Source organism: Aspergillus foveolatus, assembly GCF_047715535.1.
Source record: "Aspergillus foveolatus strain CBS 279.81 unplaced genomic scaffold BDW70scaffold_3, whole genome shotgun sequence".
NCBI lineage: Eukaryota > Fungi > Ascomycota > Eurotiomycetes > Eurotiales > Aspergillaceae > Aspergillus > Aspergillus foveolatus.
The window spans coordinates 782,505-801,831 of record NW_027396067.1 but is presented as its reverse complement, the minus strand read 5'-3'; the positions used below and the strand labels follow the sequence as shown (position 1 = coordinate 801,831).

The following is a 19,327-nucleotide window of genomic DNA, read 5'->3' as shown; positions in this document are numbered from 1 at the left end:
TTATGCAGGTAGATGATCTCGGTTGTACAGCAGGATAGCTTATTGTAAATACATTACAATTCTTTCTAGCTACTAGCTATCGTGTGGTACTATGTTCCAAGCGATATCAGCCTCAAGGAAGATTAACAATTACAATGAACATAAGAAAAGGTTAGAAGAACAATTGGAATGTTTGAAAGTTCAAGAATAAGATAATACAAAACGACAGGGGTATGCATATGTCAAGAGCAAATTACGTAATCATCAGAACGTGGCAGACGTGAAGAACAAAAGAAATCCACTAGTAAGGTGAGTTGACAATATCATCCCTCCCTAGCCGGTTGCCCCAGCGAGTAGCGCGACGGCTGGGCGTAACCGGGCCAGCAATACTCTCGCGGGTAGGCCTCTGTAGAGCCTTCCTGGCAACCATGTTGACCTCATTTGGAAGCGCAACAATGACATTCTTATCTGAGCCAAAGCGGAAGTTGTCCGCCATCACATCCTCGGAGTAGCGCTTGATAGTGTAGGGGTCTTTGCGACCTGCAACAACCTTCTTCAGGCTCCAAGTAACGATGAAAGGCCCCGTGGCGGTGACGATAGAAGTCTCTTCAGTGTCAACGCCAGTGTTGAAGCGGGCTGGGGTAAATGAGATAGGCTTCTTCGTTTCGTGTTGGAATTGCGCCACGTGAGCGGGTGTTAGACCAAGACGCCGAGGTTGCGGCTTAGAATCTTTGGCGAAAGAACGCTCGAACCCAAGCTTGCCTTCGTTCTTGCCATCCTTTTGCAGAGCATCGATGAGGAGTAGATATGTGCGGCAAGTAGCAAGAACCCATCGGCCGTCAGCAGACACATCTAGGCCGATGATAGCCTCTCCCAGTGCTGGAATATGGGTCTTTGCGTTGATACCGAGGCGGTCGAACATACGAATGTCACCCTTGTTCGAAGCCACAGCAAGGTACCCCTTCTCCGTTGTCGCCAGTGCAGAAAAATCGTTCTTGCTGGCATACTGCTTCAGTTCCGCATCGACCAGCTTGTTTCCAGCCACGCGAGGATCAACACGGAAAAGGGCATTGTGAGATGCTGCAACGAAGGGTTGAGCGGAGGTCATTTGTGAGAATTTCTGCCAGAGTCAGTACCAGGTGAGAATATTTAACTAGTAGAAGACTTACACTTTCAGGGGCGAAAGTTTGGACCGGGATATCATCGTGGATCTTCCATTCGTCGACAATCTTACCATACTCCAAATCCATGCGGTACAGAGAGTTGGGGTCGTCGCCATTCTGAAGGATCAAGTTCGAGTCTTCTGCGTGCAGCATGACCTTCTTAGGGCTGAACAACTTGCCCTTAGGAGTTTCAACCTTCGAGATGTTGGTTGAGAACTCGAGATTGTTGTCCGGCGTGTGCTTGAAGACTCCGATCTTCGAACCACGGACGACGAAGGAACGATCGTGTTTGTAGCCAACGGCGAGCTGGGAGTTAACATTCCCGTCCTCATCACGCGTCACAACGTCGTCTTGCTCTTCATCAGAATCGTAGTGCTCACTACGCTGACCGTCGTTCGTCTCCTCTTCTTCCTCCTCTTCCTCTTCCTCTTCTTCTTGATCTGCCGTGTCTGCATCCTCCATCGTTAGGTCCTGGAAAGCGTCCAAGACATAATCCTTGTCATTGTCTTTAACTTTAGTCCATTTGACCTCGTTCAACTGCTCCCAAAGAGCTTGCAACAGACCCTGCTGAAACCTCTCTTCGGTTTCTTGATCTTTGAAACGCAGGAGCCAGGAATATGCTGATCCAGTCCCATCGTAGTGGTTGAAGATGAACGACAAGTACTCAAAGTTGAAAACTGGATTGATATCTGCCACTACGGCCTGGCCGAGCCAATCCTTGTCCTTTCCGCTAATCTGAAGCCAGTACTGCCAATCGCCAACTTCTGTCACTGTGGCGGTCACGTCGGGATCTTGCATCACAAACGTTCCGCTCTGGAAATCAAAGAGGTGCAGCTCCGCTCGCTCCTTGGTTAGTACTTCTCTCGCTTCAGGCTGGGCAGCGGAAGGCGGAGCGACGGTAGGCTCATCCCCAAGAGCTGGGACAGCGAGCTGCTTCTTAGAACGAGTATATTCAGCGTCTCGAACCATGGTGGAGTCTGCGGATGCCACAGAATGCGTCCGTGTTTTTGTGGGCGATGCAACCGGACTTGCCGATGGAATAGGCCTTTCCTCGTCGAACGAAAATTCCAGAAGCTCTTCTTGAGTCGCTTTCTGGGCGCTGCGGCGGTACTTGCGCTCGTATTGGCACTGACAAGCTGCTAACTCGAAGGTGGAAACCTTGTCTGACGGGACAGAGGGATCGCAGATAAACTCAAAGAGGTCACCGGCGTCGCCACTTAGATCTCTCCAAGCCAGGATCTTCGAGCCTCCTTCACGGACTTCCGATCGGAAATGAAGGTTTTGATCGAGAAGAAAAGCCTTCTCGTCCTTGTCCAAGCTATCACTGAGTCCTTCACCAGACTCGTCTTCGGCAAGCTCTTCCTCTCCTTCCTCGTAGGCGCGTTGGATCACAAGTTGGTACTGAAACTCCTGGCCGGTTCGTCGAATCGAGGCGGCGGCGTCTCTGAAGATAAGCTCAGAATAACCCTTTGGCGACAGAGGGCGGACGAGGTAAAGCTGGCCCTGTGGGATGTCGATGATGGACTCTTTGGAGTTATCACCAAATATAAACTTGCTCACTTTGATGTTGAGAGAATGGTTAGTGTCCGAAGTGGAAAGTCATTCTGAAGCGGTACAATGAGGGGTAGATCGCGGGGTAAGACAGAAAAAGCAGTCTAGGAAAGACGAAAAATAAGAGAAAGCTCCAGATGGAAGCACTTACCATTACGCAGCATAAACATGTTGGCGGAGTATCTGGCTGCTTAGCAACAGCTGATGGCGCAGTTTGTTTGTTTTTGCGGAAGGTGGCCCCAAGGCAGGGATTAGATGGAAGCAAAATAAGGGTCAGAAAATAAAGTGAAGTGAGGCGTCAGTCAGAGAAAAAGGTCTCTTCACCCTGGTAGCAGATGATCCGTAGATATCGCCAGGAAGTGAACCTCTATTGAAGAAGAATGATGCTATGCTGAACTTTTTTTCCTTTGAGGGTCCATAACAACGAAGGTAAATAATAGTCGAGACCGATCTTGGGTTAACGTTATGTCATCGTTGTGGCAACTTCGTGGCGCTTGTGGCGCCCAATTATGCGGCTGTGCAGGCCAATCGTTTAGTTACCCATACATTCATCTACATTTCCTTACTCTCATACATACGGTTAGGCTCGCTGCACCAAGAGGATAATCGTTCTTCCTATAAAGTACTCCATTATATCTACACAAAACTGTATACCGACCAATATTCACACCGCCGGCCTTTGTTTTAAGCGCTAGAGCTGGTATCTGTCCGTGCAGCTCGCCATTCATTAACCCGGACTATCCAATCATGAAAAAGAGCTGCAAAAACACTCTTCTCAGTCTCGTCGACAGGAAGACTATGTGTACCACGGTCTAGAACAGCAAAGGTTGATCGTGGATAGAGTTCCAGCAAGCGCAGGCAGTCTCGATAGCCCACGACATCGTCTTGCCGACCACATACAATCAGTGTGGGCGCTGAGAACTTGACACTTTCATCGTCTAACCGAATAGATAACTGATATCGTTGTGGATCTGCTCGGATTGGATCTAACACCTTTTGGTCTGCTGCTCTCTCTGCCGGAAAAAGGACCTCCTCGTATTTGGCCTTTAGATTCTTTACATAAGCAGGTGTTTGGATGAGAACGTTTCCAAGAAGTGCCCTGTCTTCGGCTGGCATGTTCGACATGAGTTGCTCGTTCGTAATCAGAGGCTTGAAAGCATCGAGATCACGTTTGCTATCTTCCGGCTCAACGAGTGGTACGCGTAGTAGTAAACCGTCGACTTGCTCTAGGTATTTCTGAGCTATCGCACGTGCAAGGTAGCCACCACATGACGAGCCGGCAACTAGGAATCTCGACTTCCCAATATGGGAATCTATGAATTGCACCAAGCGATGGTATATCTCGTCCAGATCTCTGACATTGTTCGCAGGGGTGGTGCCCATGCCAGGAAGGTCGACGTAAATCCGACGGACTCCCTGAGTTTGGCTGAAAATCGGCTCAAAATCTAGCTCCTCGACTCTTCCCTCCATCTGCCATCCGTGGATGATCAGAACAGGAAGCCCTTCACCAATTTCATGTGCAGATAGGAGAGATTCCATTTTGCTCTGTACTGGCTAGTGGATCTGTGATCTATGAGGAACAGGCACCAGAGTAGTGGATTGAGGGGTACAGAATGTTCAGTGATCAGGTCTTATGGTGTCAAAATTTGACTTGAGGCATAGGTATACGTATCCTCTACAGAACAAATACGAGGGTGGAGACACTGAGACGGCGGAATCCCTTATTGCGGCTAAGGTACCTAGGTTTCTAGTGTCTGTTGGATGCCTTTTATCCGCTAGCTTATAATAGCTACTTGTAAGCTCCTCACTCGCCCTTCACTACTCCGAGAACTCCAACTATTGGCCGAGGTCGAGGATTCTGACGCCCATTCTCTTAACCCGTCATATATCAATCATTCAAGGAATCTGTACTCAACAGACATCCGTTGGTGCTCCTTCCTCGGTCTGTGTAAATCATTCTCCTCAAACCCAGAAGCGCAGGTGCTGCGCGTAGTGATCTATTGTTGCAAACATTAAACAGTTTGCAGGTGCTTTAAGTGTTTTAAGGGTTTATCTATACCGAGCTGAGGTGGCGTGAAAACGTCTGAACTTCCAGGCCACTTGAAAGAAGCCACCACGGCTAAACAAGTATTGTTTATACGTATCATCCGTATTTAAGGGCCTGTTAGCAACCTTGTTGGAGCATTTTGCTGGAGGTCCCTTTATTTATGGCTTATATTATTGTTTGGTCAAAGGGTTTTGAGATATTGGTCTCTGCTTTCATTGAGTTAGGAATATAGAATTGAGGGCCTCTAAGTAGGGCAACCATGGCTATCAATGGCTACCTGCTTTTTCCGACTCGCCCATACTAGCCTCGCGTTGTATCATTAGAGAGCCCTGGCGGGTTGCCGGCTGGCTGTTAACACACCATGATTCTGCAGACGAATATCGAGCAAAAGCCTCTTTTGGTAATCATATACTTTCAACTCGGAATAATTATTGGCGAAAACACCATTCCACAGCTGTGGCTCGTGATAATCTACCTGGTTGTGAGCAGGACATCTGAAAATAACACCTACATGAAGGAACATACCAATTAGTGATTGAGAGCACGCACAGTCAATCATGATCCAATCATCGACCATATTCTCCTTCAACCAGGAATGGTACTTCCCTCCTTCCTTGAACCGAGAGATGTGTTCATCAACCCGGTCATGATTTCTAAGCAACTCGATCGCCCACCTCTTCTCCGGAATATAGAAGTCAACACGACCGCCATCTGTTCTGGACCATTCACTGCAGATCGGTACTCCTCTGCCTGCTACTACATTGAATGACCTGTAGAATTCGTCCTGCTATTGCGCCTCAATAGGCCTGCATTTCCCAGCAGTTGACATCTTCTTGCCCCGAACAGCATGTCTCAGATTTATCGTCGAGAAAGACCTGAAAACCGCCAGGCATAGCTTATCTAGCTGATTGAATCTCTCGGGCAAAAGCCTTGTCTTCCGGCCGATGATGAAATCAAGCCATCTATGCCAGGGTCAGATTTGTAGAAGAAATACCACAGAAAGTCTTACTTCTCGTGCAACCGTGATGGCAAGACGACAACATCATCTTCGTCAAACAGTCCCACAGATATTCGGTGAACCCAACCTCTCCTTTAACATAACTGCATGCCTGGATCCCAAACACCATCATACCGCGTATTGCCCTCCTCTAAAATCTTGCTCAACGTCTCAGCAACTTCAGGCGTCAAGTCCTTCCCAGCAGGAAATGAGCGAAAAACAGTCTGATCCCTGAGAAAACCGAAAACTCGAGCATCATCCTTCAAAGCTTCAAGAACATGATCTTTCGTTATTTTACTAATGAATCGGTGTTTAAGGCCATGGCGATGTACCTAAACTAGAGTTAGTTTCACAAGCAAGCCTGAAGCTAGTCCCCTTACTACCGGGCCGAGACAGAGAGGGGCAAATACAGAATAAAGAAAATTAACTGATGATGACATCGCTCCGGTATGCCCATTTGTGAGCTCGTATAGGTAGCTCACGGCTTCAGTATCGATTGTGAACTTTTCATCATCATATTCGAATATTCGTATGTAGTCAGAAGCCACACAGCCTCAACAAATCCATCCGGTGTAAAAAATAAGCCGACCTTTGGAGATTCTTCGCCAGGTTGAGGGGTCAATGTAATACGTTGCGAGGGGCCAAAGGTAGCTGGAGTAAACCATATGCGGTCTACCTCCAGGCCTGTCATAGGGCTTCCGTAGGAACAGAAAAGACATATCTTTGTGTCTTTACCTTGACCAGACCTTAGCTCTTTGATGATCGTGTTCCAGAAGCCATAGTCGGTATATGAACCCTGAGTCTCATCAATAAGGATTACAGTCTGAGGAGCAAAAATTTCTTCGATACTATATGCAGGATACCTTTGCCGCAGAAGCAAGGCGAATTGGGTCCAGGGGTCATTGCCAGGAAAGAACTCCAGTGACTTCCATGTTTCAAGTAAAAACACATTTCTATGATCCTCAAGATAAGAATCCCTTAGGAGTTGGGATGGAACCGTCTTCCCGCTTGCTGGTGTCCCGCGTATGTGAATCACTTTTTGAGAATCCACAGCAGCTGCCACTTTTAATACTGTGTCATTGCGCAAACACCTTGTCGGAATAACAGTAGCTATCCGCCCTCGCAGACTTGTCAGCTTCAGTTATGTCCTCTGAGGGAAACGGGATCTGACACTTACGTTTCGTGATGTGTTCCTTGGTATAAATACTGTTGCCCGTGAATGCTGATAACTCAGTTGGAGGTAACCTAGGGTGAGAGTCCTCGTGGTCTAACAGAAGATGGTCACATTGCTGACATTTCTTATGAAGGGTTGACTGAGACGTCGTAATAAAAATCCCTCCGGACATGGACAAGGCAACTCATTAATATTGTCCAACTTGATGGTTGCAGTGCACCGGCCTGTGCTCATTATACGAGAGTTTTTGAAGCGTACTTATTTTGAGATAGAGGATACAAGGGACGTGAAGATTGCGCGGCAGAGGGATCTGAGGTTTGGTAAAAAGTGTTATTTGATGAAGGTTGCATTTTGGTCGCGAGAGAGGGGTCTGAAGTTCCGTGGAAGGTGCCGTGAGCACTAGGAAATTGATTGAATGATTTAGGCAATAGGTGAATTAGCAAGCGCTAGGAAATACTATTAGGTGAAAGAAGAAGAATTGGGAGATGCACTGCTAGCAACAGATCTGGCGAGAGACACCAGAGGTATAGCAATTTACATATTCCAGTCAATATGAGGGAAGAGAGAAATTCCGGAGTCTATTGAATGGTTGTAAAGAGGGGGAAGTGAATCAAGCTGCCTGCCAAGTCCCTTTGGCAATCGGCAGAATCAAGCTACTGAGCTTTCACCGCCCCCACCTGATAATAACAATACGGCGTCCTGGAAAGGTTGTCCTGAAAAGGGAAGAACTAACTTAAATGGAATTCCACAAGTCTTTGTCCACAGAACAAAATGGTAGGCTAAGAGAAGGTATAGGAACCAGAAAGGTTCTGCCCGGGGACGTCGCAAGCAGGATATCGAACCAGCAGATGATTCGACTTTCCAGCTCGATGCATGAGTCTCATCCTGTCCACGGTTTGGCTACTAAAGAACGGAATTCAGTGTAAGTATCCTTGGGTCGAGTCGACGGGCTAGCACTACAGAGGATGGCTTGGCATGGCGGAAGCGAAGGGCACAAAATACTCCCCAGTCTTTCCAATCCTGGAAAGTGCGCTTTTGATATATGTATGCGCAAAGAATCAATGATTCACCAAAAGGTAGGGCTTGGCCTGCATTAAAGTCAAAAGAGTCTCGACTGCTCCTTTTTGTCTCTGACTAAGCTTTTCATTAACGGCAAGGCCAGTCGACCCCCCAGTGGTGCAATGTTTGGGACGAGCCACGAATTGTCGACTTCCTTCTTGCGGTCCAGCCAGGGCCATGAGAGCTTCCACTAGGCAGTAACCTGCGAAAGCTACGCAGAGCGAACAGTATTCAAGCAACATTCTTTGGCCGCGACAACTTGGGTAGAATTCACTCAACAGACTGAACCATCCTCCCAGGTAGAGATGGACAAGTATTGAGCATTTCTAGCCTGAACCCTCGCAAATAACCCAGTGGGATTACAATTCTCTCAGCAAAACACGGAAATACTCGCATACGCAGTATCATGGCAGCCGTTGTTGGACATAACCGTACTCGAACCGCTACAATCAGTCTCAGACCAGGCCTGGATAGTGCATGCCCTACATACAGTAGACCAGGTAGGCCAGTCATTATTCTTGATCTTCTCTTGAGACCCGACGGATGGCCGCTTACCCGCTTAGACTTTGGGAGACGGCAACGGACTGCTTGACGGTGGTGGCGAAGCAGTTGTGATAGCCGCTTCCAGTAAGGTGAATGTGGTCCACATCACCTCCTGTGGTGCCGGCGCAGCTGGAATTGCTGTATAAGCCGAGATAAACCGTGTTGACTGCTTGACGGGGCTGGATCGCCGAGGGTCCAGCCGTGCTGAGGACGCTGAGGGCGCTCACAGTGAGAACGGTAGCGAAGTGCATCTTTTTGGAGTGGGTATGGAGTGCTTTGAACGGAGGATGTTGTTATTGCTCCAGGATAGCGGACTGCAGTGCTTGACCTCAGTCTGAGGCCTGGGGGCCTTTTATCCCTTCTGGCAAGGTGGACGGCATGGAAAACAAGCCGGTGGCAAGGCGATTGTACTACCCAAGGTACAGTCCCTGGATTTAAATGCCGGCCCTTCATGAAATACTGAGAGCTAGGTGATTGGTCAAATATCCCTTTGTTCTGTGACCGGCCGAAGAAAGGTACCTAAGCATGGATGATGTCAAGGCACTAGCTGGTCAGGGCTAGTGGAATTGCAAGCCCTAAACTGCAAGACAAGAATGAGGCCCCGAGTAGATGCCGGTCATTCCATTGGATCTAAGTCAATTCTATATAGCCGGTCTTCTATTTGTTCGACGGGGATAGCATGAGCTGTGGACTCTTTTGATCTTCGGGAGAGGATATTTGTCTGGATATATACAGCAACAAGCCATGGAAGGCAGAGCCGAGCTAAACATCAAGACTCTGCAGTATATTATTACCAAGCTAGCCTGATAGTGACTTTTAGTGACTTTTCTCCCACTCTGCGCGGACTCTGACGTTCTTCCACCAATAACGTCTTGTCAACGATTTAGGCTATATATTGTAGTTTAAACCAAGACCAGCGTTTGATAGACATCAGAAACCAAAAGCTTGAACTCGCTTTATGCAGTCTACCCCGCAGAAAAACGGTGCATGGCCGCAGAGAGATATAAGCAGTGCCATAATACCCTAAACTAACAGTCAAAACCACAAAATGCTCTCCCTCCGCCTTTTTCTGGGACCTCTCCTCCTTGCCCTAACGATGATCAATGCATCGACAACACAGAAAGAACCACGTATAGTTCGCAAGAATGTCGTCCGCCAGTATAACCCCGTACGCTCAAGCCTCTCGACCATGACCCCCGTGCAGGTTGGCAACGGCGATTTCGCATTCGGCGCCGACATCACCGGGCTGCAGACTTTGCTGGCGTTCAATATCCTATCCTCCTGGTGTTGGTGCAACGACTCCCTCCCAACAGCTCCCAACCAGACAGATTCAAGTGATTTCACCGGCATGGACTGGTGGACCCATGGCCGCCTCGTGAACTATAACGTACCTAACCCAGCTGAGGCAGAGATCTCGCAGTGGTTAATTGCGAATCCGCACCGGGTTAATCTTGGCCGTGTTGGGTTCCTGTATAAGCGTCGGAATATCTCTGTTGAGGAAGTCCATGACGCCGTGCAGACTTTGGATCTGTATAGCGGGATTCTGACTTCGGAGTTTACCCTGCAGGGAGAAAGGGTCTCTGTCACAACGGTCGGAGACCCAGGATCTGATGTTGTTGCCGTTGATATACAGTCATCGCTGTTGCGGGATGGCTCCCTGGGTGTCTTCTTTGACTATCCCTTAACAACGGGGATGAACAAGTTCGAAGCCCCCTTTGTCGGCAACTGGACTGCGGTATCAGCGCATGATACCTCGTTGAATAGCATTACAGAGCAAAAGTCAGTAATCAGACACTCGCTGGGGGGCATTTCCTACTTCAACATCATTAGATGGGAGGAAAAAGGCAATCTAAGCGGCCCCCTTGAAGGAACGCACCGGTACCTACTCCAGCCCGCCGGCGAATCGAGCAGATTCACTTTTAGTACTGGATTCTCACTATCGAGAAAAGTCCAAATCAAGCCATTTGAATCGGTGCAGAAAGCGTCAACGGAATGGTGGGCTCAGTACTGGGAATCAGGGGCGTTTGTGGACTTGACAAGATCAGGGTCTTCAGACGCAGAGGAGCTGCAAAGACGCATTATCCTCTCCCAATACCTGCTCGCAGTGAACAGCGCAGGCAAAGACCCTCCGCAGGAGTCCGGGTTGCAAAACAACGGCTGGTACGGCAAATTCCACCTGGAAATGGTCTTCTGGCATCTCGGCCACTGGGCGCGCTGGAACAAATGGGATCTACTGCACCGCAGTCTCGACGTATATGAGCGGTTCCTACCTTCATCCATCGAGCGTGCGCAGAAGCAGGGATACGCCGGTGCACGACTAGGGAAGATGAGCGACCCATCTGGGGCATCGGCACCTGGACCGCAAAACGCCCTCCTGATCTGGCAGCAACCGCATCCGATGTTCTTCGCGGAGCTGGAGTATCGGTCCTGGCCCAATTCTACAACACTGCACAAATGGAGTCATCTTCTAGATGAGCTCGCGACGTGGATGGTCTCTTATGCGTGGTGGAATGCGTCGACACACGTATACGATCTTGGCCCGCCAATGTATCCGTCGTCAGAGAACACGAGCCCTAATTCAACATACAACCCGACCTTTGAACTTGCCTACTGGCGTTTCGGTTTAAAGGTTGCCTCGGACTGGAGGATGCGGCAGGATATTCCGGTCCCTGAGTCTTGGACCTGGGTCCTTCACAATCTAGCACCGTTGCCTATCGTCGACGGCGGATATCCCATCTCTGCTGATCTGCCGGATATGTGGACTAACGCCGTTTATACAGCAGATCACCCCAGCCAGATTGCCGTGTACGGCCTTCTCCCACCAACGGCTGCTGTAGATATATCCGTTGTCAACGCTACCATGAATCGGATTATTGAAACCTGGGATTTCAGCAAGTCTTATGGTTGGGATTTCCCGATGCTCGCGATGACGTCGCTTCGTTTAGGAGATGTGAACCAGGCTGTCGGGTGGTTACTGGATTCGCACTTCCAGTTCGACGATGTTGGGAATCCTGTGGGTACGGTTGTGCCTACACCGTACTTTCCGGCGTCGTCCGCATTGCTGCTTGCGGTTGCAATGATGGCTGGCGGATGGGAAGGTCAAGAGGGCATGCATTTTCCGAAGCACTGGGAGCCAAAGGTTGAGGGCTTTGCAGCGGGAATCTAGATATGCTTAACGACTATTGTTTCTTCGCAATCCAACGTGGATACGTATGCGCGTAGAGCGTGGTCGGCCACCATAGGCTGGGGTAAGTTGAACGCGATTCTCCATGGACGGACACATTCTGATATTGCCTGCGCTACAGTCAAGAGCAAAACTCGCTTAATCACTATTTTCAATTTCAGCGATATGCCGTACCTCTAATAGCAGACATTCGACAGGCTCAAAATTTATTGAGTAAGGACTATCTCACGAAAATAGGCTGTTACTAGGGGTATCTAAAGTAGCTGAAATTTGGTGTTTCATTGCTGCGCTCGTCTATTCGTCTTATTTGTTCTCCTGTACAGCGTCGATGTCTTTTGGCGTGGCTGCTTCAGCGGGTTCAGTAGCTTCAGCACCCTCGACTGCCTCCGACACTGTTCCTTTCTCGGTAATTGATTCAACATCCTCCTGGGGTGTCGAATCCCTCTGGCCCTTGACAAAGTCTTTTAGAGCGCCACCTTTTCGCGGCGGAAGAGTCTGCATAAATGCTTCTCCCCAATCCCGTAATCGCAGCCAACGGACCATGATCTCCACGACATGGTTTGTGGCAAGGACAGGGCGCGAATTCATCTGGATGTACTGTCCGATTGGCAATTTTGCCGTTCGGATCCCCAACTCCGTTGCTCGCTTGTGGCAGATCCCTTTATGCCGGTTCTTGTCTACCAGTCCGCCGATAATATATGTGCTGTACGGCTTGAGTTCTGTCAGCGTCTCTGAGCTGTCACTAGTGAGGTAGACAATTTCCCCATCTTCCGGCTTCGCGTCAGCCTTGTCCTCAAATGGGCCAACTAGCTTTCCGCCATTGGGTCCCTGCATCACCTCGCTTGCTTCCTTCGCAGCGTGCAGCCAATCCTCACCCGTAAAGCGTACACCTTTCCATCCCTCGTGCGTCTTGTGAAGCACCGTCTCAAAGCGCTCCTTCAGCTTTTTATTGAAAGACGAAATGATCAAATGACCGTTAAATGCAGACTTGTTATTTTCAGAGTACGACCGAGTAAGCTGTTGACCCAGCGAGACTCTCTCTTTATCCTGCATCAGGTCGTCAAATCCGCAGTCGATGATCAGTGTCAGTGGAAGCCGTGTTGATTTGCGGTGCCGTGTCCGCGTCGTCATAGGGAATAGTCTATTCAACTCCTCGTTTGGGTCCTTGCCCTCTCGCTTTGCTTCTTCCCAAAGTTCACGTCTGCGCTCTTTTCGCGCAGCGTTCTTTTGCTTCCGTATGATCTTGCGCTCTTCCCGCTTGGCTTCCCATTGTTCCAGCTTGGCCTGCCGTCTCAGCTGTCTTTTTGATATTTTCTGCTCGGTAGGTCCTGGTCCATTCGTAGCAGTAGAGGATGCTGGCTCTTCAGACTCCTTCGAGTTATCCGTGGTTGCGCCGGGTATCGCTTTTTGGCCGTCGGTTTGTTCGGCCGGAGGTGCGTCGTCTTGCGCGCCTTTGATTGCGCCGGTCATTAGCGGTTCGGATCCGTGAACTTCGTTACTCCCAAGCTTCTGGATCTTCCTGGGTCGTTCTTCCTCTTCCATTTTGTGATTGCCTAATGGCAGGTTACTGTAATTGTTCCAGTCGGAAAAAGGCTTCAGATGACAAGCCCCACATGAGAATATCACCTACGAAGTCATGTGATTTCGTCTCAGCTTTAACAACGCCAGTTTTGTTTTGTCACATTGCCTGTAAAAGCAGTCGAATCTGAATATCAATTCTCGAGGTATCTTAAGTATACCGAGTATACCAGCGTAAGTCCTCACTTCATCCAAGGGGGGCCGATCCGCAGCTTCTACAAATTGAAAACAGTCGAAATCCGGCCAATCAAAACTCCCCAAGCACCAATTACCAAATGCAACTTCTTCACGTGACCATAATCCCAACTTCTCCGCCAACTCCATCATCATCGCATACATAACTGACTTACGAAATCCCACCCCTTCCCACATCGATTGAAGGCCGCCGCCGATACCGTCAGTCGCCAAAATGCCTCAGGATATGCCCCCAGCCGGGGGCTACCGGCAAGTGCAGTATAAGGTACGCCAACCCGACGAATTCCTCCCTACGGGCAGCACACTCGTCGCTGAGATGAACCCGATTATGCCGTGGGCAGTCTACGTTAGATTGGGAGGAGAGGTTAACAAACAATGTGAATAGCGCAACATCCCCGCTCGCGGCTTCCGACCCATCACTTATCTCGTTGGCATGCACCTCTTCATGGCCTACGGTTACTACAAGCTCTTCTACGGTATCCGGGAACAAAAGTATGCATAGCTTGGCTCCTACCACAGCAAAGAGAAATAGAGAAACTGATGAACTGCGCCAGCGAACTCGCCCGTGAGAAGATCTGGGGCCGTCTGCACATCCTTCCCCTCCTCCAGGCTGAGGAAGACCGCGACCAGGTCCGTCGGTACTACGCTGACAAGGCGCGTGAGCAGCAGCTGTTGGGCTCTGAGACGAAGGTCTACAACTCTGACAGGTGCGTAATTTCTTCATCATTGCTTGTTGAGATGAATATTGTTGATGGAAGCGGCGGTGACTAATGGTGGCTGTTAGATTTGTTCGTCCTACATTTGCGTACACGCCGGCGAAGGCTATTAACTAAGGGACCGAGAGTCATAACATTGGTGTGAGGTTCAGAGTTGTATTATGTGAGGACTAGAGAAGGCGCTCTGCTGAGGACACGGACGATACTGAATCGTATGGTAAGGTCGAAGGTTCAGGAAGCAATGTACACTGTAGATATACCGTCTGCAAAAAAGACAGACTAGTTCACAACATTTGTTATTTCGTTTTTCTTTCAGTAGACTCTGTACAGCGCGTTTGCTTGAGTGTGTTTGCAAGTCTCCCTCAGATCAGGGTATATGTGTATCGGAGACCAGACGAGGTTAATGAGCACAATGTAGGCATAAATTATTTCTAGTCCTAGGAGTTTATCTATTCTTCAGATCATTATATGCGACAATACGCTGAGAATGAATAATATACAAAAGCAATGCAGCCATGCTTAACCAAACATGTCCGCAACACCGGAAAGATCAGGCCCATCATTTATATCGACTTTGTGGGTTTGTTGACCCTCCATTTCGTTGCTCATATATCGTTCCTGAAGAGCACTGCGCGCCTTGCGGCGCTCTTCGCGTGATCCCAAGATTTTGCCTTGTTCGGCAATGCTGACGCCCCTTAGTCCCTCCAAGAGGTCAAGAACTAAAGCGCGTTGTTGGCGGGCTGATGTGGAGCGCACGAGAGCAGATTCGGTGCTGGCTACCCGTTCCTCGGTCATGCCAGGAAGGCTGAGAATGAGAGCCTTTGGTGTGGGTGTGCTCGAGCCGTAGAGAACCCATATAGATGCGATGAGTTGGGCGAGGTCTTTTTGCATGTCGACGAAATAGGGCTCGTGCACGGAGGTGATGCAAGCTTTGAGTACTTCGGAGGAAATGAACTCGCGGATGGTTACGACTGTTTGTGAGTTGTGGGGAGGGGCAAAGTCCTGCAAAATGGATCGGATAACTCGCGTTATAATGCTGCAGCATCGGGTATCGCGCATGCGCAGTGCGTGGGTGCAGAAGAGCATCAATGGCTCGAAAATCTCGGTGGATGAGAGGACAAAGTGTCGGATGGAGTCTGAGAGTGCGGGTAGCGGTTGGGGTGCGCTTGGGTCCGTAGGTTCTTCGTCAGGGTCTATGTAGGAAAGGGTTAGCTCGATGGGCAAAGCTGCTAGTTTCTGCACTGGGCTGCATACCTCCTCGTTGCGGGTCCAGGAGGCTTGCTACCATAATAACCGCGGAGTACGTTAGTTGTCGCAGGATGCTCTCTGATTTCATTTCATCTGCCAGGTCGCCATCTCCCAAACCTGCCTTCCTTTGCTCAATGGATTCCCATTCGGAAGTGACCTTTCGGTCAATATTGACAAATAGCGTGGACAGCATTGGTGGCAAAAACTGGCTTCGGAAGCGGACAGGGCAGTCGTCAATTATGCATCTAGAGATATTAAGAAGGACGGAGAACTGATGGGAGGAGAGATGGGAGGAGTCTTTGAACAGTGCTTGGGATAAAGGACCAGGTAGTTCCGCAAACCCGTAGAAATGTTCACGTAACCTACTCATGCTGAAGAGCATGGAGTAGCAAGATTCCCTGACTGCTCTGACTTTCCCTCTGACTGAGGATGCGAAACCCTCAAGAGACGTCCGCGAAGCAGTGATCTTAGCATAGAATTCATCCCGACTTCCACTTGATATGCCGGCTTGCCAGAATCTGTCAGTTAATATACGCTCGACGATACCCCACATATCTCCGGGTAAGCCAGCCCAGTTCTCCGGATTGTGGAACGCATGAGCGTTGCTGCGGGCTATTAGCTCAGATCATCCAATCATTTAAATGGTTTTTACCTAACAAGTTGCAATAGGGTTGGCAAGATAATTGGGATCAGGTCGTGCCAGAGAGTACAAGCGATCTCATACGGCGGATCTGCTTTCTTGAGCTTATCTGTGGAGACGGCCATCATTGTCTTTGTACCTCTCAAAGGTAGTTGCTGCATCGATGTTAGCTTTAGCTGTAATCGAATTTCAAGGCTGCTGCTACCTGGAATTTCTGTGTCATTTCCTCCTGGACCTGCTTGCCTTCCGCGTCAAGAGGTACTTCTGACCAATCTGCTAGCTTCTGAGCCTGTTTTGATTGCATATACGGGCCCACGTTCTGCAGTCCAAGCAGGTTGCAAAACCCTTCAAACGTTGAACATTTACTTCGGATCTCATCATCCTGCCAGGCTTGTTTGATAGGCTCCACAAACGATGCTAACCGGGACTGACGCAGAAACGGGTCGACATTGTTTGCACGTTGCCTAGAGGTGTCAGCAAGCAAACAACCATAAAAAAGCCTATCTTACATAATAATAAGTAGGATCGAGGTGAACTCCATGTGAAGCTTGTCGTCCACCCGGTTGGCCATGGTGATCTCTTGAATTTTTGGCTCTAGAAGGTCATAGAAGGTCTTCGTGCATCAGCAGGGTCTTCTTTAGTTCCTAGGGATTGGAGACTCACGGAAAAGTAGTCAGCATAGCGAGTCGCAAGTCGACGCAGCTCGTGGCTAGCCAGCCCGTGTAGTTCCTTCACAGCTTCTGAATAATTCGGAAACTCGGGTTGGTCAGGTAGACGTGTCATGAGAGTGTACTCTAGGACCTTGAGCGCGAAACTAGGCGTTTTATCAAGCGCTTTGGCGGAAATATCTACAACTAGTTTCACAATGCGTTGTTTCAATATTGGGTCCTGAACCAATGGTCAGCGATGAGAATGTAGTAGCAAAGGACAGAACATACTTCGAAATTCCTTTGCATCAACTTGTACGCCCATGTTTCCAAGATATTTTCCAACTGGCCGCGCCTTTGTTCCTACAACTCGTTAGTGGGAGCCCAATTGCATGAGTTTAGTAGCATACATCTTGTTGTGGCATTCTCCCGTGCACTGCAACCCATTTTGTGTACCCCTTCAAAGTTGCCTCCACTACCGCAAACTGCGTATCTGCACGCATCAAAGGCACTGAGTTCTTCGAGAAGGATTTCGCTACCGGTTGTTAGCCTGATTCAGTTAAATTGGAACGAGGAACAAACGAACCAGTGAAGCGCTCAACTCCACTGTACAGGTTATCTAAGTTGTTGTCGACCCCAAGAAGAATATGTGGAATAGCCTCTTCAGGTCGCTTCTGAACTATCGTCTCAATGATGGACGAACAATAGCGTCGATAGTTTCCAACAAAGGCATGTTTTTCCGGAATGGTGTCTATATCTTCATTAAGGAAAATTACGGTGGGATCCTCAGAATCGGCGGGGAGAGATTCCCAGTGCACAAGGCGTTCAGTACATATGGTTAGTAGTGGAGGGATGAGGTTGATCGCAACATCTAGATTCCCAATCTTCGGATTGGCAATTAGTTTGGACCAAATATGAAGAACGGGTATCGACACGGTGAGACTGCGATGCTGAACAACGTTTAACATGAGATGGAAAAAGAATGGCAAGTCCACACCAGCTGAAGTTTCAATTGAAAAGCCTTTTTCTTCGAGAAATCCAGCAACATAAGAAACCATCTGTTTCAGTGCATTAGTAGTATATTATATTGGTCGGAAGCCAACCATACCTCTGAAAGCTTCTTGGATATTGTGTACTTCGTGTCGTCGATATCTTCTGGGTTAACAATTGACCACTGGAATAGCTTCGATATTACATTTAGAGATTCCGTTTCGTACATCAGATGTACTAATGGTTGGAAGCCCTCTATGTCATAGGCCGACCTGCTATATAGCGCATGTAGTGCCTCGACGGCGGCCTAGGTTATTGGTAAGCGGCCTATTCTCCAGCAAGGACTGATATAAACATACCAGTAGTACTTGTTCATCAGTACAGGTGAAAGCTCCAGCAATGCTTGGAACACAGCCTGAGAGATGGATAGCTTTGGGTATTGACCACACTAGCACTGACTTCAGGTTAGCCAAAGCCTTCAAGGCAGCATCCTTTGCCTCCTTCGAGTGTTGTACGCTTGGAATGCATTGCTGGAGAAACTCGCATATCCGAGTCAGCCAACCCTCATTGCCACAGCGAATATCGACATGGTTGTCGCGTTCCGGATACGCCTGCTCAAATACCGCCAGTGGCGTGCAGATTTCTACCAAAGCTCGGTTCAGGTCTGTTCCGCGCAAAGATGAAACAGTATCCTCCCTGTAGAAGATATCGTCCGATAGAGTCTCAAGGACAAGCAGGACAAGTTCTTTGTGCACAAGGCTCGCGTTCCAGAATTGGACAAGACGCTGGTCCATATCAAGCCAATCCAGTCCCCAGGTCCGCTTGGCGACTTCGGCCCATAGCTGTGGGATCTTATTGCGAATATACGTAGGATCTTCCGGTTGGATGGACTCGGCAAGCTTCAACACAATGTCCCTTAAGTTCGTGATCTCGTCCGTGGCGGTGAATGAAGTATTGCGGAGGACGTGGTCGAGAAGGGTCAACCCGAAGTAGCGGACCAATGCATCATTCTCTCTGCGAGATGCTAGCATGAATCCATTACGAGCAGCAGAGGAACTTTCTTTCTGTGACTCCACGAACTGTAAAGCCTCTCTGCGGAGCTCGTTCGTTGACGACGGGTTGTGTATAAGCTCAAGCGCGCGAACAATATCGGCTATGCTCCCATCCACAAGTCCCTCTTCCGCAGCCATGGTTTCGCCGGTCGTCACCCGAGTCAACTACTATGGCACTTGGAGATCGCGGCACCAAGGACGTTATTCACCGCCACTTGAAGAAGGGCCGTGCCTGTATCCACCTTTTAGGAAGCAGTACGTGTTGTCTGATTCTTCGTTGGTGTGACCTGGGATATCAGAGCAAGTAGACCGTGTGGTGGTGGTCAAGACCCAGGCAGCACGGCTAGCGGTTCAAGGACTGGTTAGGTAGTGCACGTAAGAATGCGGCTGAGGTCCGGATAGCTCCTAGGTAGGTTGTTGCTGTAGAAGATTGTGCGGGAAACGGGGAAGGGGATGTTCCAACCTTCCCCGACAATCTATGCTCTGTGCGAAAGCCGAAGTTGAACTCTCCTGCTATTGACTAGGACGGACGTTGTTGATAAATCGTTAAAGAAGGCGGTATTC

The 19,327-nt window shown here is 49.1% G+C and overlaps 7 protein-coding genes across 7 annotated transcripts; 2 read left to right on the top strand and 5 right to left on the bottom strand.

The window, feature by feature from the left end:
* Window positions 1–22: 22 nt before the first annotated feature.
* Window positions 23–3,094, bottom strand: BDW70DRAFT_64946 (uncharacterized protein). Its single transcript, XM_073744480.1, has 3 exons — window positions 2,845–3,094; window positions 1,149–2,701; window positions 23–1,099 (listed from the first exon to the last, which is right to left on the bottom strand). The coding sequence occupies exons 1-3, from the start codon at window positions 2,861–2,863 to the stop codon at window positions 281–283; spliced, it is 2,391 nt and encodes a 796-aa protein (XP_073600335.1). The 5' UTR covers window positions 2,864–3,094; the 3' UTR covers window positions 23–280.
* Window positions 3,095–3,281: 187 nt separating this feature from the next.
* BDW70DRAFT_127889 (alpha/beta fold hydrolase) lies at window positions 3,282–4,405 on the bottom strand. The gene has a single exon (XM_073735347.1). It carries the CDS (start codon window positions 4,230–4,232, stop codon window positions 3,378–3,380), a length of 855 nt encoding a protein of 284 aa, XP_073600334.1. The 5' UTR covers window positions 4,233–4,405; the 3' UTR covers window positions 3,282–3,377.
* Window positions 4,406–6,054: 1,649 nt separating this feature from the next.
* On the bottom strand, window positions 6,055–7,220 carry BDW70DRAFT_64935 (uncharacterized protein). The gene is made up of 3 exons (XM_073744479.1): window positions 6,915–7,220; window positions 6,148–6,847; window positions 6,055–6,069 (listed from the first exon to the last, which is right to left on the bottom strand). The coding sequence occupies exons 1-2, from the start codon at window positions 7,081–7,083 to the stop codon at window positions 6,216–6,218; spliced, it is 801 nt and encodes a 266-aa protein (XP_073600333.1). The 5' UTR covers window positions 7,084–7,220; the 3' UTR covers window positions 6,055–6,069; window positions 6,148–6,215.
* A 2,206-nt stretch (window positions 7,221–9,426) lies between these two features.
* BDW70DRAFT_168790 (Six-hairpin glycosidase-like protein) lies at window positions 9,427–11,657 on the top strand (the record flags this gene model as incomplete). Its single annotated transcript, XM_073742548.1, has 2 exons — window positions 9,427–11,346; window positions 11,406–11,657. Exons 1-2 carry the CDS (start codon window positions 9,562–9,564, stop codon window positions 11,655–11,657), a joined length of 2,037 nt encoding a protein of 678 aa, XP_073600332.1. The 5' UTR covers window positions 9,427–9,561.
* A 343-nt stretch (window positions 11,658–12,000) lies between these two features.
* On the bottom strand, window positions 12,001–13,239 carry trm10 (tRNA (guanine(9)-N(1))-methyltransferase; the record flags this gene model as incomplete). Its single annotated transcript, XM_073740133.1, has 1 exon — window positions 12,001–13,239. The coding sequence occupies one exon, from the start codon at window positions 13,237–13,239 to the stop codon at window positions 12,001–12,003; it is 1,239 nt and encodes a 412-aa protein (XP_073600331.1).
* A 385-nt stretch (window positions 13,240–13,624) lies between these two features.
* On the top strand, window positions 13,625–14,565 carry BDW70DRAFT_64913 (putative NADH-ubiquinone oxidoreductase subunit GRIM-19). Its single transcript, XM_073744477.1, has 4 exons — window positions 13,625–13,735; window positions 13,856–13,962; window positions 14,025–14,177; window positions 14,255–14,565. Exons 1-4 carry the CDS (start codon window positions 13,685–13,687, stop codon window positions 14,301–14,303), a joined length of 360 nt encoding a protein of 119 aa, XP_073600330.1. The 5' UTR covers window positions 13,625–13,684; the 3' UTR covers window positions 14,304–14,565.
* Window positions 14,566–14,637: 72 nt separating this feature from the next.
* Window positions 14,638–19,318, bottom strand: BDW70DRAFT_64906 (karyopherin MSN5). The gene is made up of 11 exons (XM_073744476.1): window positions 18,071–19,318; window positions 17,830–18,018; window positions 17,308–17,779; window positions 17,132–17,256; window positions 17,013–17,084; window positions 16,738–16,962; window positions 16,584–16,687; window positions 16,280–16,538; window positions 16,087–16,229; window positions 15,441–16,039; window positions 14,638–15,379 (listed from the first exon to the last, which is right to left on the bottom strand). The coding sequence occupies exons 1-11, from the start codon at window positions 18,899–18,901 to the stop codon at window positions 14,706–14,708; spliced, it is 3,693 nt and encodes a 1,230-aa protein (XP_073600329.1). The 5' UTR covers window positions 18,902–19,318; the 3' UTR covers window positions 14,638–14,705.
* Between the last annotated feature and the right edge of the window lie 9 nt (window positions 19,319–19,327).

Excerpts from the sequence above, each read along its gene's own strand:
- BDW70DRAFT_64935 (XM_073744479.1), bottom strand. The coding sequence starts at position 7,083 with ATGTCCGGAGGGATTTTTATTACGACGTCTCAGTCAACCCTTCATAAG. Across the intron at positions 6,848-6,914 it reads CAAGGAACACATCACGAAAC|CTACTGTTATTCCGACAAGG; the intron begins GTAAGTGTCAGA and ends GAGGGCGGATAG.
- BDW70DRAFT_64906 (XM_073744476.1), bottom strand. The coding sequence starts at position 18,901 with ATGGCTGCGGAAGAGGGACTTGTGGATGGGAGCATAGCCGATATTGTT. Across the intron at positions 17,257-17,307 it reads TGGAGTTGAGCGCTTCACTG|CGAAATCCTTCTCGAAGAAC; the intron begins GTTCGTTTGTTC and ends AACAACCGGTAG. Across the intron at positions 16,040-16,086 it reads ACCCTATTGCAACTTGTTAG|CAACGCTCATGCGTTCCACA; the intron begins GTAAAAACCATT and ends AATAGCCCGCAG.
- BDW70DRAFT_64913 (XM_073744477.1), top strand. The coding sequence starts at position 13,685 with ATGCCTCAGGATATGCCCCCAGCCGGGGGCTACCGGCAAGTGCAGTAT. Across the intron at positions 13,736-13,855 it reads ACCGGCAAGTGCAGTATAAG|CGCAACATCCCCGCTCGCGG; the intron begins GTACGCCAACCC and ends CAATGTGAATAG. Across the intron at positions 13,963-14,024 it reads TACGGTATCCGGGAACAAAA|CGAACTCGCCCGTGAGAAGA; the intron begins GTATGCATAGCT and ends GAACTGCGCCAG.
- BDW70DRAFT_64946 (XM_073744480.1), bottom strand. Across the intron at positions 1,100-1,148 it reads AAACTTTCGCCCCTGAAAGT|AAATTCTCACAAATGACCTC; the intron begins GTAAGTCTTCTA and ends TGACTCTGGCAG.
- BDW70DRAFT_127889 (XM_073735347.1), bottom strand. The coding sequence starts at position 4,232 with ATGGAATCTCTCCTATCTGCACATGAAATTGGTGAAGGGCTTCCTGTT.